Here is a 17,882-nt window from a genome sequence, read left to right on the forward strand (position 1 = left end):
GCCCTAGATCAAGCCCTCAAATCCTTAGATGTGATGAAAATACAAATCCCTGCCCTCAAATCAACTAAAACCAGAAAGAAATCCAAAGCCAAGAAAACCAAAACCCTACTCCCTGACTCACCTGATTCCTCACCTGAACCCTAACCTACAGACCAACCAATTCCAACTTTCCTACCCCAAATACCTTCCTCACCACACTCACCACCTCAACAACAACCTCACCCTGAACCTACCCAAGCCTCAACACCACCTTCACAGCCAACATCATCCATATTCACTTCCTCAGTTTTCAGCTCCCCAATTCAAACTACAAGCATATGGAGCAAAACCGTCCTTACTTCACCTACCCAAGCCATCACCCTACCCCTGCCAACCACCTCACCACCCATAACAACCACAACCCCACCATTATCTCTCTCAAACCGATCTCACGAGGGATGTCTGCGACACCTCCAGTATACGCTGATCCTATCCTAGATAGGATCGTCGCACTGGAGGAATCAAACGCCAAAAGAGCAGAACGAGAGATTGCCCTCCTCAAGCTTATCAAGGAGATGAAGCAAAGGGCTCTAAAGGACGAAAAGGAGAAGGCAGCCCTAAAGGAAAGGATACGGGTGTTGGAAGAGCAAAAAGCAGCAAGTGATGAAGTTGCTGAAAATCAACGGTTATTGAAAAATACCTTCCACACCCGCATCCAAAATCTTCAAACTTTGATTAATCATGAGGCGTCCGAGAATGCTAATTTGAGAGCCGATCACGCTAGACTTGGAGATCGATTGGGCACACTTGAAAGAAATTTACCAAGTGCTAGTGCTCTCAGAACAAGCATTAACAAGAAAATTGAAGATGCCACAAGGTGGGATGTTGAGAAGGAAGCTACAAACTCACGAGTTGCTGATTTGGAAAATCAACTCGCTTCCTCCACCTCTCTTGAATTTCTCAGATCAGACATGGAAGCCATCAAAGAAAGATTAAAAGATCAAGAGCGTCTGAATGAGCTACAGCTCAAAACAAATGAAGAAATGGTGAGCAAATACCAAGCGGCCTCAGACCTAATGGGCATTCAGGAAGACGAATTTCATGGTCTGGAGGATAGGCTTGATGCTGTTTTTAGAACTTGGAGAAGGTCTGGTGAGACTTCTCAAGTTGGTGGATCGCAACCAGCCGCAGGTCCTTCTGTGGCCATGTGAGGAGTATCGGTTGCTGTGACAGAAGGAGAGGCGACTGTTGGTCGGTTAGTACAACAGGGCGGCCAATCTAGCGGCGCTGGTGGTGGATATGATGGAGACGAAGAGGATGATGGAGACGAAGAGGATGATGATGATGAAGAAAATGACGACAACGATGACGTACATGACAGTTTTGATGATGATGATGATGATGACGATGGTGGCAACGGTGGTGGAGGAGATGGAGGAGCCGGGACGGCAGGAGGTGGAGGTGGAGCTAACACTCAATCACCTCCACAATCTCAACATGATACTCAAGACCCTGCTAACACCGGCTCAGCCAGTAAAGTCAGAGAGGATGATTCGATACTTGACAGCTTATACAAAGATCTCATCTCTCCGACAGACAATACAGGTGTAATCGCTGACTTTATTAATGCAAGTATAAGCTTTGAGGAGTTCATAGAGGGAACTGAAAAGGAAATGGCGGTGAATGAACAAAAAGATGACATCAATTACTCGCCAAATCTAGATACTCCTCCTGCTCAAGCTTCAGAGACTCCTGCAACAGCTCCTGTCCCTGCACCACCACCAAAGAAGAAGCGTAAGACACATATCGTCACAGATTGTGTGTCTGCCCGCGTGCTTAACTATCCATATCACGATGACTCGCTGATCGTATATGCTAGATATGATCAACGAAATAAGGTGTGGGCCATCAGACGCTATAGCGGGGATCTTATTTATCTTACTCATCACTAGCTGAAGACTCTACCTGAGCTTGATCTAAATTACTTTCAGAAAGCTTTAGGTCCTGGTGCTACTGGGAGTACGCTGGAAAGTTGGGTCCCGACTTACCTGCAGCGTCAAGCGAAAGTCAACTACAAGGACTTCGAGCCAAATAAGGGGCGCAGATACCGGAACCCAAGAGAGATGGACCCGGCTACCGGAGAGCCTCGCAAGATGTGGAGATACAAGGCGCCCAAAGAATGTCACGAGATCTATCATGGCGAGCCTTATCTTCCCAACACTCTTCGAGATTTCATTGCTTGGGAATTTGATAACAAAACCGGCGAGGCCGTTATTCACTGCCGTGGTATGCACGAGATCAGAGTGTTTGACGAGCATGAGCTTATGGGACTCCACATTGAAGATTTGAAGAAGCTCTACAAGAAGCCGCTGGGAACCGTCGAGGATATAGGCCGTCAGAATACCGATCGGATAGTGGAAGCCTTCAACAAGTTCGTGCGTAGACTTGTTGAACTTCCACTGACCGAGGACGAATGCCTGATTTACGACATCGACGGGTTTCAATACTAAAGACTAGAGGGAGATTGTTAGTCCCATTTTTGTATATATTTAGTCTTTTGTATTGTTTAAGTTATATGTTTGGGCCTACGGGTCATTTTGTATATTATTGGGCCACGGTCCATTGTAAAGAAGCCCATTGGGCATTTGACATATCATACTTCTCATGCATGCTTCACTATAAATAGGGAGCATGCCATGAGAAGCAAGTTAGTTGAAGTTGTTGAAGTTTGATATACAAAAGAAAATCTTTTGCAAGAACTCTATCACTTTCTTTCTCTCTAACCTCTCCTTTCCTTAACCGAAAATAAACTCAAGATCCGAGACCTCTTGGTTGCTTAGTGTGATTTCCGCTAGCACTAAGTTAGGTTGATCCAAAGACATTGTTTGATCCACCCAACTTGGGACCTACAGTTAGATAAGAAAAATTGCCCCTCCTAAATTGTGGTGGCCTCAAGCTTCTACTATACATGTCCATATCTATATCATCTAATCTAAAACAATGGATAATTGATGTGGCAAAAAGAAAAAAGAAATCAAAACTTCTACGATGTGCCAACAAAACAAAAGAAGAAATCAAAAACTTTACTAACCTGATTGGTAATTGTGGTAATTGAGCCAACTGCCAACAACAACGTGAGTTTATGTTTAAAAAGAATAGATAAGAAAAGGTTAATTTAGGAATTCAAATATAGTTAAAATTAAGCAAGTTCATTTTCTCCTCAAATCTCTCCAATTTGGGAGGATGAGTATAGGATCAAATTTTCTAGCCTTTTTCCTCCCCTCCTCTTCCTTTATGTCCTTAAAAAATCTCTGGAACATGACTTTTTTACATTTTCCTCTCATTTCCTTCCCCTCCCCTCGTTAAATGAGACTCGGGAACATAGCGTAAACTTCGTTCTCTGTTTATAAACAAAAAACTGATATGGGCCTGCACACCACCTAGCTCCAAGAAATAAGCGCAGCCAGAAGCCCATTAGCCATTCAATTCATCCATAAGCCCAACTTTATATTACCTCACAAAAAAATATAAAAAGTCATAAATAAATATTGAATTGACATTAAAATGTTTCATATTTTTAACACAATGTTTTTGTTTCCTCCCCTCTCTTGTTAGGGATTTTTTATTTCATCGACCGGTTTAGTTTTTGTTTCGTTCTTCAATAAATGTAATATATCATGTAGTTGGTTTCATCGGATAGTTTTAACAGCTTAACTTTGTGTGGTACGTATATTCTGCCGTTTTAATAGAAAATGATTAAAAGAATATATATACATACCGATACATACATGAAAGGAATAAGAAAGGACCCTCTTCCTCCTCATCCACAATAAACCATGTCTATACTCGTACTACTCTTCTGGTTCCCTTTAGTTTACATATATTTAATCAATACCATCAGCCTAGTGCAATCCGATTTTGTTTTCAATCGTTGCGACAACTCGTTAAACTATACCGTAAATAGCACGTACCAAACAAATCTCTATGCTACCCTCTCCACCCTCCCCACCGCAAACTCCGGCTTAGGTTTCTTCAACTTTTCCATAGGAGAAGGCAACAATACGGTCCACTCTATCGCACTTTGTCGAGGTGATGTTGGTATCGAGGCTTGTGGTAGTTGTCTTAGTGACTCCATTGTTAACTTGCAGAAACTCTGCCCTAACCAAAAGGAAGCAGTAATAAGCTACGAAATATGTTTGTTGCAATACTCCAACAATGCTTTATTGGAATACCCACAAACAAAAGATTATTTTTTTCAATTTAATCTGGAGATTGCATCGGATATTAACGAGTTCAACGCTGCTCTGCGACCGTTAATGGACGAGCTGATAGGTACTGCAGCCGCTGGAGGTCCGCTGCTAAAGTTTGCTGCTGGGAACAGGATAGTGCCGGTCTACACTAGGATTTATGCGTTTGTGCAATGTTCTCCTTACTTAACGGAGCAGCAGTGTAGTGAATGTTTGGAGGATGAAATCAGTCAGATAGTGCATCATGATAACGGGAAAATTGGTGGCAAAATTATTCTACCTACTTGTAATTTTAGATTCGAGGTATATCCGTTTTTGAACGAGAGTAATGTGCCCACTCCCACCCCACCACCAGGTAAGGATACTAAAAGTTATGAAAATACTATTAAGCCAAGTTTCTGAAAGTTGGGGCAGTCTTCGAGATTTCAAGTGCCTAAAACAAGTATGAAAATTAGACCTTACATAAACTTTTTTCGAAGAATCGACGTTAAGGGCCCAATATATTAATAATCTACTAGAACTTAGGTCTCAAATCCATTATTTTGTTTATATTTGAACTTTTAGACTCTTTTTAGATCCTTTATATATTTAACAAACACATTTTTTTTAATTCGACCATCTATAATAAAAAAACCGTAAAAACATTCAAGCTGTGTGTTTAGTTGGTTGTCACGTCAAAAGACATCCATTTTTTAAAAACACCTAAAATGCTTTTATCAAGAAAACCTAAAACACCAAAAAAAAAATGTTCATATCATCACCGTACCTTTTTTAATACCGCTCATTTCACTATTTATTCTCTCTCTAATTCACACCTAACATGTTCATACCCCCGCATCTATCTCCTATTGATTATATATATTCCTTTTAATCTTTTTATAATTTTTTATTTCCTCCTCTCTCGTATTAAATGATATTGATTTCCATAATACTTTTCATATAAAACGTTTTTTTCTAAGTTAAGTCGGTTCATAAAACATTTTTTATAAATTAAATATTATTTAATTCATGTCATGATTTATTTAGTTTTATAGAAAGTATTTACAGATTTATGATAAGTAACTCATAATTATTGATGTGTGTGTTTTTTTATGTCACAAGCCATTGCCCAGAGTCCTGGTAATTAAAAATTTTCTCTCTAATGTCCCAGACTCCCAGGCATTTATGAAGTCAATTTGTATTAAAATTGATATCCTCAAATTTACTATTTTAGCATGACTTTTCACTTGAAAACTTGTTATTTTTCACAGAGAAGACACGGAATATTGTAATACTAATAGTGGTGACAATCATCGTTGTCATAGTAATTGCGTCACTTTATGTCTTCATGAGATTGAGAAAGAAGAGTAAACAAACTTCACCTCCATTGTTCACGAGGGTTGATCAGTGTAAGTTACATGATATCCTATTATCCTAACCAAAAAACGAATTCATAACTTATAGAAGAACCTAAGGATCAATTAATGGCTTATATCATGACCAATATAGTTATTACACTACAAATTGCATTATACACAACACTTTTTGTTGTTATTGTAAATATTATTTACTACATAACATGTTTTTTTCTTTTTTATAAATTTTGCCGGTGTTCCGTCCCCTTTAAACAAAAAAAAGGGACAACACTCGGTCGCTAAGGCATTTGCTAACTCCCTCTTTCTCACTATGCTAGCTGAAACTATTGATATCGGCTCTCCTGAATCTTTGCGATACAACTTTAGTACAATAAAAGATGCAACGAACGATTTTTCTAAAGAAATCGGAGTGGGTGGATTTGGACCTGTTTACTGGGTAAACAACTTAATCTTGGTAGTTATGTGCAAAAAAAAACAAAAAACAGAAAAAAAAACAAACAATACTCATATTATCAATCATATATGATATGTATAGGGTAAGCTTGGAGATGGTCGTGAAGTAGCAGTAAAGAGGTTATCAGAAGATTCTGGGCAAGGTGAATTAGAATTCAAGAATGAGGTTTTGCTAGTTGCAAAGCTTCAACATAATAATTTGGTTAGGCTGCTTGGTTTCAGCATAGAAGAAAGTGAACGACTTCTCATATATGAGTACTTACCGAATGCCAGCCTTGATAAATTTTTATTTGGTAAATTCCTAAAGCGTTCTTCTTTCTGCATTCCACAAGGTCAGTTGCTGAATTAATTACATTATAACTTATGCATTACGCCGGCCTTTTGGTGGTTGTATAAACTATATTTTGGCCAAAAAAAAATTGGTCGGTTTAACAATGACCTTGATAAGTGCTTGTTTCTAAATACTGTTACTGATATACCACCATCTCATGGGGTGCTTGTAGAGCCAACTAAGCGTGCATCTCTTGATTGGGAAAAGAGATACAATATCATCAACGGAGTTGCAAAGGGGCTTTTATACCTTCATGAAGATTCTCGTCTAAAGATAATTCATCGTGATTTGAAAGCTAGTAATGTACTATTAGATGCAGAAATGAATGCAAAAATTGCAGATTTTGGCATCGCAAAGTTATTTAAACCTGAGGAAACTCATGGCAACACAAGTCGAATTGTCGGAACCTAGTAAGTTTCCTTTCTTTGAATATAGTTCATTGCGCAATACCAATATAATTGGTTATTGGCCCATAATCATATATCACACACGATTAGCACACTGATAGTGAACAAATTTGTTTGACTCTTATATGTACTAATATGAACAAACACCGGGCAATACAATGACCTTTAACGCTCTATATATTATGCAATAACCTGCATCCTGCTCCAACTCTAATTCCTAACTGCTAGGGACGTTAAACTATTAGAAACTTAATAAATAAACTAAACAATTATCTTAACCCATGCCTAATAATTACAAGCACAAACCAAATAAACTAGTTTTATACCCATTCGGTGAACGGGTTGTTTAATGTCATAATGTCATGAACATATTTCTTTGTAGTCTAAACAAAAACAAAATTAGTTTAAGACCCGACTACAACTCGTTTAAGTTACAACTAAAAAAGGTTGACCAATTACATCACAAGAATAAAAAAAAGATGTCAAAATAGTTTTAGTCATTTCAAGAACATAAAATTGCATACAAAAAAGTATGTAATATATATAGTGCAAAACAGTTTACTTCTGTAGCAACTACTCAATCTCGTGTTTGCATTACAAACCCATATTCCACATAAGTAACCTAGTGGTCGGGTACTTTGCCGTAATAATGTGGAAAAAATGTCTTCCTCAAGTATGCTAACCATGGTTCATAACTCCTTCATAGTGTATGGCTATTGCCCGCTGTATATCTTCTTGTTTAGCACCAGAATAGCATCCAAACCATGAATCCGCCATTTTTGGTGATTGCAAAATATCATCCAACCTAAGATAAAAACGATATTGATGTGTATAAATTGTTATTGCAAGTGATCGCTAATCAAATAAGAAAAAATAGCATAGCTAGATATGGTAAATCCGGCCCGCGTATTCATGAATGGGTTTATCTTTTTCTTGACACATTATGAATGGGATATAATCCAAATAGACTTATTCAAAAGTAAACGGTCATAATTTCAATCTCTAAATAACCACATCAGTAGTAATGTAAATGGGTCAAATAATTTTTTAATAACATAAGTACTTTCGATCATCTATGAAATCATGCCTGCTAACTATACCCGTTATCTCTATGCTTGTGAGATGACAATTTTACCGTTGGAAATGCGCATGAAAGCTAAAAAGAATAAAGCATAAAAATCAATTGACATGCCTGCTGAATATTTGTAAAGGCAACAGAGAACCCCTTCCAATACATGGTTCTAAGCCTATAAAAGACAATACTAATCTAAATACTTATGATATACCTTAAAATGTATATCAAATGGGAGTTGGAGATGTACCAAACATGTAAAAGAGTATCATTGCAAAAGTGGAATGAACTAAGAAGCTTATGAAGCCCCATACATATGTCAATATGACATACCCAATATGACAATATAGCTACCCTGATAATTAATTGTTGATGTTTGGCTTTCACTTCAGGTTCCTACGTAACCAAATAAAATCCCACATATTATTTGTTTGCCGTAACCGAATTGTAAGTTTTAATACCAACCTTCACAATAGCAACAACAAAGGAAGTGGGAATGAGGGGAAGTGTAGTACTCACAACAGTGGCTGCATATCCAGGTCCTAAACGAAACAGAAAACTTAGTTTAATACATATCAGAAAATGTGGCGCCTTTTAGCATCTTGTCAGTCGGCTAGATAAGATATCTTTCGTTTCTTTGTCGCCTAAAACAAAGAATGTATTTTTTTAATGACTCATACTTGGCGTTGGAGGTTTCGGTCATTGGTAATGGATGATTACTTGCCTGTATGGTCATATTCTCATCAAGTGTAGTAAACCTAAGAATTGCAGCACGTGTAGAAATGTTTACCCGATACTACCATCATCATTCTGTAGATCCTTTACAATGGCCCCATACTGCATCAAGATGAACATAAGTACATGACAAAGATGTGATAAAACTTTTGTAATAACACACCTAAGACTCAAACTGAACATATATAAGTACATAACAATTACTGCGCAAAATCACACTATATACCTTGTTTTGTTGAAGCTTTGCAACTAGCAAAACCTCATTCTTGAATTCTAATTCACCTTGCCCAGAATCTTCTGATAACCTCTTTACTGCTACTTCACGACCTAATTAGGTTGCAAAATCACACTATAACAATTACTGCGCAAAATCACACTATATATGTGCTCTGTCTTATGTCACTTTAAATAATATCAAGGAGAAGAAAAGGGAGACGTGGGAGAATACAACGGAAGCAAGGAACCGTCTGTAACCTCTGCTTCTAGAAACTTTTCAATGACTTTGGATGGACTAGATTTCTCCTCAGCTTCATCTGACGGTCCATATCAATTATAATAGCAGTTTTCCACACCGGGAACAATATATTATATAATTAAACTAAGCTTTATCTTATTTTCTCTAATTCCTAATAAACTAGTGTGGTTATTTTCTCTCTTGATTTCCAGCATTCTTTATTTCATGATTATTTAGCTTAATTAACCAAGACAACGCGTCCATGTAAACCCTATTCTTTCTTGGCTTAATCATACTAGCCCTTTCATATGTGAACCATTAGGCTTAAGCCTTCATGGTTTATACATCATGAATGAATTCAAGCATGTCTTCATAACACAATATCTTTCATAAAGTGCAGTTTGACATGACTGCTAATATGCTCATTACCTTTTCCTGTGACTCAATGCTCTTGTAGATTTTATGTAATTTTTGTTACCGCCACAAATGTAGAAGAATATAGTTTAAAAATCTAGCAATTATTAATTTTGTGAGAAAAGCATGACATCCGATGAAACAAGATAATGCTTGATGCTTTACTTGCATCAGACTCGATGGCCTAAACAACATGTTACAATGCCTACGTTTTGTCATTACACGCAAGGTTTTCTCAGTGATTCACTAAGATTTTGTAACTCGTTTAACTTTTAGCTAGTTAATACATTCAAGAATATGCGAACCTTTTCCAATTCTTGGCTTGTTATGTAGTGGTTATATGGCACCAGAATATGTCATGTGTGGCCAGTTCTCTACAAAGTCGGATGTCTTTAGCTTTGGAGTGTTAGTATTAGAGATGGTAACAGGACAAAAGAGACAGCTTTTTCGGAATGGGGAGAACATCGAAGATCTTCTTAGCTTTGTAAGTACACATCATTTGTGAGCAAGTAGTTTCCTTGCAAAAGTCAATGTTTATTCTGGTATGTTGCGCATCCTGAAATTTAAACATGTTATTCCCTTATAGGCATGGAATAGTTGGAACAACGGGAAGGGGTCAGATATGATAGATCCAGTATTAAAGACAGGTTCAAGCTCATTGCACAACATTATTAGAAGTATTCACGTTGGGCTATTATGTGTTCAGGAAAATGTTATTGATAGGCCAACCATGGCAATGGTAATTCTTATGCTTAATAGCTTGTCTATCACATCACGTGAAAATAACGTTAAAAGTGGCGGAAGGTTAATCAGGCATCATGTGGTGGCGTTGATAGCCAAAGACAAGGGCACATGCACCAATCAGCCGGTGTCCCGATGATTGAGTGTTATGTGTCTTATGTCCAAGGCTTGATTCAAAACTACTATCGAGCCGGGGGTCTCACCGGAAGCAGCCTCTCTATCCCTATGGGATAGAGGTAAGGCTGTCTACATCTTACCCTCCTCAGACCCTACCATAGCATTGCTATTGGTGGGATATACTGAGTACGATGATGATGATGATGATGATGAATAGCTTGTCTATCACACTTCCTGTACCCTCCGAACCAGCATCTTTCAGGCAAACTAACATCAATCCTGAAAGGCTACTCCTTCAAGAGTATACTTCTTCAACGGAAGTAGTGATTTTGGAAACCCTAATCTATCAATAGCAAGGCCAAGATCACGTGATTAAATGTTAGTAAATGATGTTTCAGTATGTAATGTCTATTCTAGATAGGTGTTTCGAATGCACTTTACATTTGTTGGTTTGCTTTTATAATCTTATTTAAATTTATCATTTAACATTAGGGTGGAAGGGGTGCCCTTGGATACAAGTTCGTTCAGGAAGATTGGCGCAAGTTCATCGGGTTGGGGAATCGGGTTAGGTTTTGGGGTCACGAACCCGAATTTGAGGCCGATCATATTGATTAGTTTTGGGTTGAAAACTATGTGTTGGCACTTTTGGGTAATTTAGGAACACTGCCACGACCCTTTTGGGTACTTTTGGGTGAATATAAGGTGGCACTAGATGGTTAGTTGACGTTTTGGGTACTTTGGATAAAAGTTAGCGGTGGCTCTTCCAGCCTTATATTTTGAACCTCAATGAGAAATTGAGAATGAGTAATATGATAAAAATAATGGTATATAATTACAGAACACACAAGATTATGTAACCACACCGGTCAAGACTCTTTTATAAATAATAAATCAGAAAACAACTTACCAGTACGTATATGATCACCATAATCTCATGTTTATAGTTAATAGACTAAACTGTAACCTACTAGGATTACAATCAAGGAACCGATAAAACATATTTTGATCTTATAATTCAAATACTTGAATTATCTCCTTTCTTGATGTTTATTTTCTCCTACACTAACGAATTCCTTTCTCTTCTCAGAATTATCGCCAACAATCTACCCATAATTCTAAACTGGATCCTTCATTGTCAAGCAGATGGATAATGTTTCTGGTGCAATTTTTCTTTATGATTTTTATTCGCAAAGACCTCAGTTTTAATTAGCTTCACGAATTCTATTTCCAATTTTGAAGTCCTTTTTCTTTATTCGATGTGTGGTCTTCAGTGTTATTGAAATTCACCCTTCTTGTTACTTTTGTCTGCCAGGAAACATTTGACAGTGATAGTATCACCCAAGGTTTATGGTCCCCCTCTCAACTTATGACCATACCAGAGAAGTGAATAGTCAAAACTCAAAAAGGGTAATCAGACTGGAACAAATGGCTTAATCAATGGCAGCATCTACCAAATTCAGAAGCCAAATAGAAATATGCAGAAGAGTTCCAATGCAGACTTCCAACCTGACATATATCTTGAGGGCAAGCAAATATTAATTGGGGGAATATTGATATGGTTTAGTCAAAATGTAATCTCCTGAGGTAGCTAATTGTAATACTTTGATTGTATAGGGACTACATTGTTAAATATCAATTAACGAACTATCTGTTGACCAATGATTTTCATTGATGAGGAATACCACATCACCAGCTGGGTCGTATATCTCTCCCAGTCACTCTTCTTCTTCAACCTTATCATGGTGATGTCGGTGGCCAAGGTGGTGGTGAGAACAATGGTGATAATGGGGTGATGTAAGAATCATTGAATGATGAGTTTATCCCTAGCTTTGATCAACCAGATATATTTGATTATGACCCTTTATCCTCTTATTCCAAAATTCAGTGTTCTCTATATAACATAATTTAGCATTTCAAATAACAAAAATTGATAGGTAACAAGTAACAACAGCCTGTGCACCAGAATAATGTCTCTGTCTTTGTGCATTAGTTTTCCGTATCCACGGCTTCTTGCTAAAATCGATAAACAAGCTTAGACTGCAACTGGTTCAGCAACTGGACTAGAAACTTCATTTTTAACCTGCACAACGATGTGCATTGTTTGTTAAGGTTAGAGTTGGCATTTGGCAAAGTGGGCAGCTCAGGAAGATACATCATCTGAAGGAAGAGGCGGTTACCTTTGCTGATTTAAATAGTTCATCGATCACTTCAGACAAGGTTGGATGAGCATGAACAGCATACTTGATGTCCTACATGATTACATTATCACCAATTTTAGTATTTCACGTCATGAAATTCTAAATCTATAAAAAAGAAAAAAGAAATAACAAATATATCACCAAATCGAAGTTGGATGATATGATAAATCCATACCTGTATACGTGTTCCTAAAGCAATAGCATTTGATGCTTCATGGATAAGGTCTGCAGCATGCATGCCAAATATATGAACACCAAGGATCTCTCCAGTATCTGGTCTATAAATCAACTGCAACCAAAAAGCAAAATTTGTAACCATTCTGAGAAAGTAGCACGATTAAAACAAAAAAGTTGGGATCTTTTTGTACTTAATTACCTTAGCAATCCCCTCTCCTTCATTTTCAGCAAGGGCTTTAGTGTTAGCTTTGAAGCTAGTCTTAGCAATACCGATTTCAAATCCTTCTTTCTCAGCTTTTTCTCTTGCTTGAGGCTGCAAATTTTAAAAATAGAAAAACATATTTCAGTATTTCATTTGGCATAATAGATTGAGTCTTGCTATATCTGGTCAACCAGTAACATACCTCGGTCAACCCAACCATGCTGATTTCAGGATGAGTAAAACATGCAGCTGGGATACTGAGATGGTTTAGAACATGGTCTTTCCCAGTAACTTGCTCGACAACTATTTTACAAACCAAAGTGCCAGGTCAGCGTTAGAGGTGGCAATAAAGTGGAACAATGGGCTGATTAAAAGTCAACACAATGGTGACCTGAAATGCCCTGTGCACTTGCTGCATGTGCAAGCATCATTTTTCCATTAGCATCACCAATGCAATACACGTGAGGAACCTGATCACCAAAATTAAGGTTAAAGAAACATAATATTTTGAATATAATGTATGTGCACGGTGAGATGGATAATGTTAATTACCAATTTGCCCTTTGAATCAATAACCCGCATGCATTCATCAACAGGAATGAAACCACGTTGTGTTTCTACATTGATCTATAATGTGAAATCCAACACAATTCAGTTTTCTTAAATTGTTGTTTTACATATAGAAGCTTAGATGTAGTAGTGATGGGTTCACTTACATTCTCCAAACCGAGCCCTTGTGTAAATGGGGCCCGTCCAGTTGCAATGAGAGCAGCATCTACCTGTAATAAAAGGCAAAACACAAAGGTAAGATGCGTAGATATATGTGATGGAATTACTTTGACTTGAGGATGGTCAAAGTCAAAGTAGACCCACCTCCAATGTATCTTTAGGTTCCTTTGTCTTTGCATCAATAAGCTCAATTCTTACAGGTTTACCATCCTTTGCTGGAGTAATCTGTAAATAAATAATACGATTTTAACAAACATGAACATTGATGAAATGAGAACAGACAAGGTATTAGGTGTATAAGAACCTTGGATGCAAATACACCAGTATGATAGTCAGTCTTTCTAGGATTTATGAGCACCCTTTGAGCCAATTTTCCAATTTCAGGGTCAAATCCAGGCATTAACTGATCTAAAGCTTCTACAAATGTTACCTGTGAGACAATCAGAAGCTTTGTCATACAATTGAACAACTACTACTTATCGTTTTATGTCAAAAGAAAACTTAAATGTGTTATTAATATCCATGTTTTCCACAAGGGTGTGGTAACAGCTGAACCACTGTCATTTCTTACGTTTATTTGATTATGAGAAGGTTTGATTGTCATTTAATTCACAACAAATATGTTAAATAAGGACTGGTATGGCCCACCTCACTTCCAAGTGCTGTATAAACATCACTGAATTCAAGACCAATGTAACCACTTCCAACAATAACTATCCACTCTGGTACTGTCTCTAGTTTTAGTGCATGATCACTGGTTATAACAGTCTTACCTGCAGGTAACTTAGCTTATCAGTATCTTTAACAGTTAAGAAAGTAGCCTTTATCAACCTAGTTAATGGATTACTCATTTGCATTTCAAACTTGCAGTCACTTATGCAAATTTCAACTAATATCTTTTTAATTCCTAATAAATGTGGGGATGTAGACACCGGTAATAATAACATAAATGAACAGATTTCAAAGCAAGTACTTACCATCAACTTCAATTCCCTTAGGAACAAATGGTACTGATCCAGTAGCTATAATTATGTCTTTTGCAGTAATAACTGTTTCACTGCCTCCAACTATTCCATGTTTCACTTTTTGTGGACCCTGTAAACATATTTATAGTAAACTGCGCAAAAGGCGTTTGTAGGAAATTATCCAACGAAACTTTACAAGAAAAGATGAATCATATTTCTGATCCAAACGGGTAGAAATACAGAACATACCACAACAGTGCCAACACCAGTCAAGATATCAACACCAAGAGATTTCATAGAATTGGTTAAATTATTTCGAATTTTGGTGGCAAGATTTTCAGCATGATCAGCTACACCTTGTCTGTCATACCCAGCAGCTGCAACCTGAAAATACCAAGGTTTGAAAGCTAAATTTTAATAATTTTTAGATCGTGCTTAATTCTGGAAAGTTATTCTGCCTTAATATAGAATCCAATATGTCTCTAAGTAACATAAGTGTTTGTCTAAACCTAAAAATAAACTAGTAACAACTATAATCAACAAACTAAAAAGGGTATGTGCAGCACATTAAAGACATACCTGTAAACCAAAAGACTTCATATGGTGTTCATTCTGAAGCTCCCGCATACGACCACTAACCGCAAGAAGTGCCTTGGAAGGAACACAACCACGGTTAACACACGTTCCACCAACCACATCACCTTCAATGATGGCAGTTTTCAGACCCTGTAGATGTCATATTCATGTTCAGTTCATCAAAAACACAGATTAACAGGGAGAACAGAACAGTAAACCTACAACATAATTTCCATAGGCAAACTAAAATCTTCATCTCAACTTCAAACATTATTTAAACCTAAATCAAACCAACACGTTCTTCTTCTCTCATGGAATCAGATACTGAAAAAGAATTGCCTGCGATCTATTTACCGGGTTGTATTATCAGACTAGGATTTATTATTAGTATAAGCCATAGGTTCCTTGTGATATCTATATACTAATAAACCCTAGTCTCTGATAATAGAGTCCAATACTATTAACTTAACTATGCCTATACCTTTTCAACAGCATGAAGAGCAGCACCGTGGCCACCAACACCAGCTCCAATAATAACCAAATCATAATCAAAACCTTTAGCCGAAGCTCCGTTACCCGACAAGGAGGCCGATATCTTCAAATCACGACGCAATTGCTTCACCACAACCGCATTGCCAGACGACTTACATCCAGCAAACGCTTCTCTTCTCAGTCCACAAAACCGGAGCTGGTTGGGAGCAGAGTTATTTCCAAAAAACACGTCATTGGTTGGTCCGGCGTGGGATCTGGCGGTGATCGGAGAAGGCGAAGAAAGTGAGAGAGAGATTGCGGAATGCATATTGAAAGTGGAGATAAAAAAAATATGATGATAATATTATTGCTTAGGCTTTGGAGATGGGGGTTTATATATTATATGTATGGAGAGCTTTGTGAGGTCCGCCGGAAAGAGGCGGAGATAACAATGAGTGACAGGACTGGTTGTTGGACTGTGGTCGTGACTGCGGTCCCTGATTACCGGAGCAGTTAATTCCAACTTTCATTTCGGCCTATTTTTCATGGGCATATTACTAGTCCAGTTAACCCGACCCTGACCTGACTCTAACTGACTTCACTTTTCACCCGATCCTGAAGAACTGTTACCCGAATATACCCAAAAATTGATTAAACTTATGGCGCGTTTTTTTTTTTACAGAATTGAATGAAACTGAAATTGGAATTTGCATAGGTTTTGGAATTAGAAGGAATTGGCTTTGAAATCTGAGCATTACAATAGGAATTGGAATTTGAAGAAATTGAAATTCAATTCCATTATTTATGTGTTTGTTTAACAAATGAATTGGAATCGGGTTTTTTTTCTAAGAGAATAACGGTGGAAACATTTTAGTTTGTTTAGATTTTTTGTTTTTTTATTTATATTTTGCGTTATGATTTTATTATTATTATTATTATTTTTGAATTTTTATGGGTTTTCTATTAAAATCAAAAAGCCCTCAAAAATATTCAAAAATAATAATAAAAATAATAATAATAATAAATTCATAACTCAAAATATAAATCAAAAACAAAAAAAGGTAAAAAAACTAAAATGTTTTATTCGTTGTTCTCATTAAAAAAATAAATAAATAAAATAAAACCTCAATAAAAAATTCCAACAAATTCACTTGAAATCCTCCATAGTTTGGAAGAATTTAGAATACTTTTATAAATTTGAAGGAACTGAATCCCAATTCCAATTCCTTGACAACCAAACACACCAAAATGGAATTAAGATTCCAATTCAACAAAACGAACACGCCTTGTCATGGTATTTTAATTTCAATTCCTTTGAATTTCCACGATTTTTGTGAAACAAGCACGCCCTTATTATTATTAGAATCGGGTTTCGGTTAGACCATGCATAAAAATCTCTAATAGCCTGATCAAAAACTTTACAGTTAACACTTTGACTTGCTTTTGTTATCCATGTGACTTAGCAATAGTTCCATGTCAATAGTTCTTAATACCCAAAACCCGACTCCTACCTGAAACCCAATTAGCCCGGTTGTTGTTAGGTTGGAGTTTCAGTTAAACTTTTAAAAAACAAAAACTCGAATAGCAATAGCACGAACCAAATCAATTATTATTAGGTTCTGGTTTAGATTAACATACCCATTCAACACCCGTACACCACTACATATGGTGATTTCCTTGAAAGTTATGTTATAACTTTTAATAATGATTAGAAGATTTTAGGTTTTAGCGTCTAGTCTCTCACATACACTAAATTGATTTTTCTATTTTTCTTGGTGAACAAATCAATACTAGTTAAATAGGCAATTAGGCATTGATATGGAAAAGAGAAGAAAGATCAAAGCTCGTTTGATTTAGTAAATTTTTTTAATTTTTTATTTTTTTGCTTACTGTTAGAAAATGAGCTTTGTATCCGTCCGAATGGGTTGATCACTTCTCAATATGTGTGAACTCTTTTTCTTTGACTTAATATTTTAATTTTAAATACTTATGTTTGGAAATATTCCTTCATAAACGTATGACTTTTTAAAGAACTTGTTTGATTAAACTTCAATTAATCTATAGAAACTTAAATTATGTTGTTAATAAGATGTGTTATTAAATGATTACTTTAATACTCATTACTATTTACCATTCTAGTGTAGGGACAAGCAAATTTGGTACTGGTAGCGGTTGGTACCGGTACTGAAATCGGTACCGATTTGGTATCGTCGGTACCAAATCGGTGCCAACGTTTTGAGCTTCGATATCAGGACCGGT

The 17,882-nt window shown here is 36.8% G+C and overlaps 2 protein-coding genes across 2 annotated transcripts; one reads left to right on the plus strand and one right to left on the minus strand.

The window, feature by feature from the left end:
• The first annotated feature begins 3,815 nt into the window (after positions 1-3,815).
• Positions 3,816-10,669, plus strand: LOC143567644 (cysteine-rich receptor-like protein kinase 10). The gene is made up of 8 exons (XM_077054017.1): positions 3,816-4,596; positions 5,477-5,614; positions 5,899-6,017; positions 6,117-6,327; positions 6,538-6,775; positions 9,781-9,931; positions 10,034-10,201; positions 10,518-10,669. Exons 1-8 carry the CDS (start codon positions 3,816-3,818, stop codon positions 10,656-10,658), a joined length of 1,947 nt encoding a protein of 648 aa, XP_076910132.1. The 3' UTR covers positions 10,659-10,669.
• A 1,505-nt stretch (positions 10,670-12,174) lies between these two features.
• On the minus strand, positions 12,175-15,996 carry LOC143567645 (dihydrolipoyl dehydrogenase 2, chloroplastic-like). The gene is made up of 15 exons (XM_077054018.1): positions 15,634-15,996; positions 15,156-15,302; positions 14,826-14,960; positions 14,589-14,706; positions 14,260-14,384; positions 13,916-14,041; positions 13,756-13,836; positions 13,599-13,661; positions 13,435-13,509; positions 13,274-13,352; positions 13,085-13,185; positions 12,880-12,993; positions 12,679-12,792; positions 12,483-12,554; positions 12,175-12,385 (listed from the first exon to the last, which is right to left on the minus strand). The coding sequence occupies exons 1-15, from the start codon at positions 15,949-15,951 to the stop codon at positions 12,338-12,340; spliced, it is 1,716 nt and encodes a 571-aa protein (XP_076910133.1). The 5' UTR covers positions 15,952-15,996; the 3' UTR covers positions 12,175-12,337.
• Between the last annotated feature and the right edge of the window lie 1,886 nt (positions 15,997-17,882).

This window comes from Bidens hawaiensis, unplaced genomic scaffold, assembly GCF_021521415.1.
Source record: "Bidens hawaiensis isolate Kalapana, Puna unplaced genomic scaffold, B.hawaiensis_p1.1 tig00023470_1, whole genome shotgun sequence".
Taxonomy (NCBI): Eukaryota; Viridiplantae; Streptophyta; class Magnoliopsida; order Asterales; family Asteraceae; genus Bidens; species Bidens hawaiensis.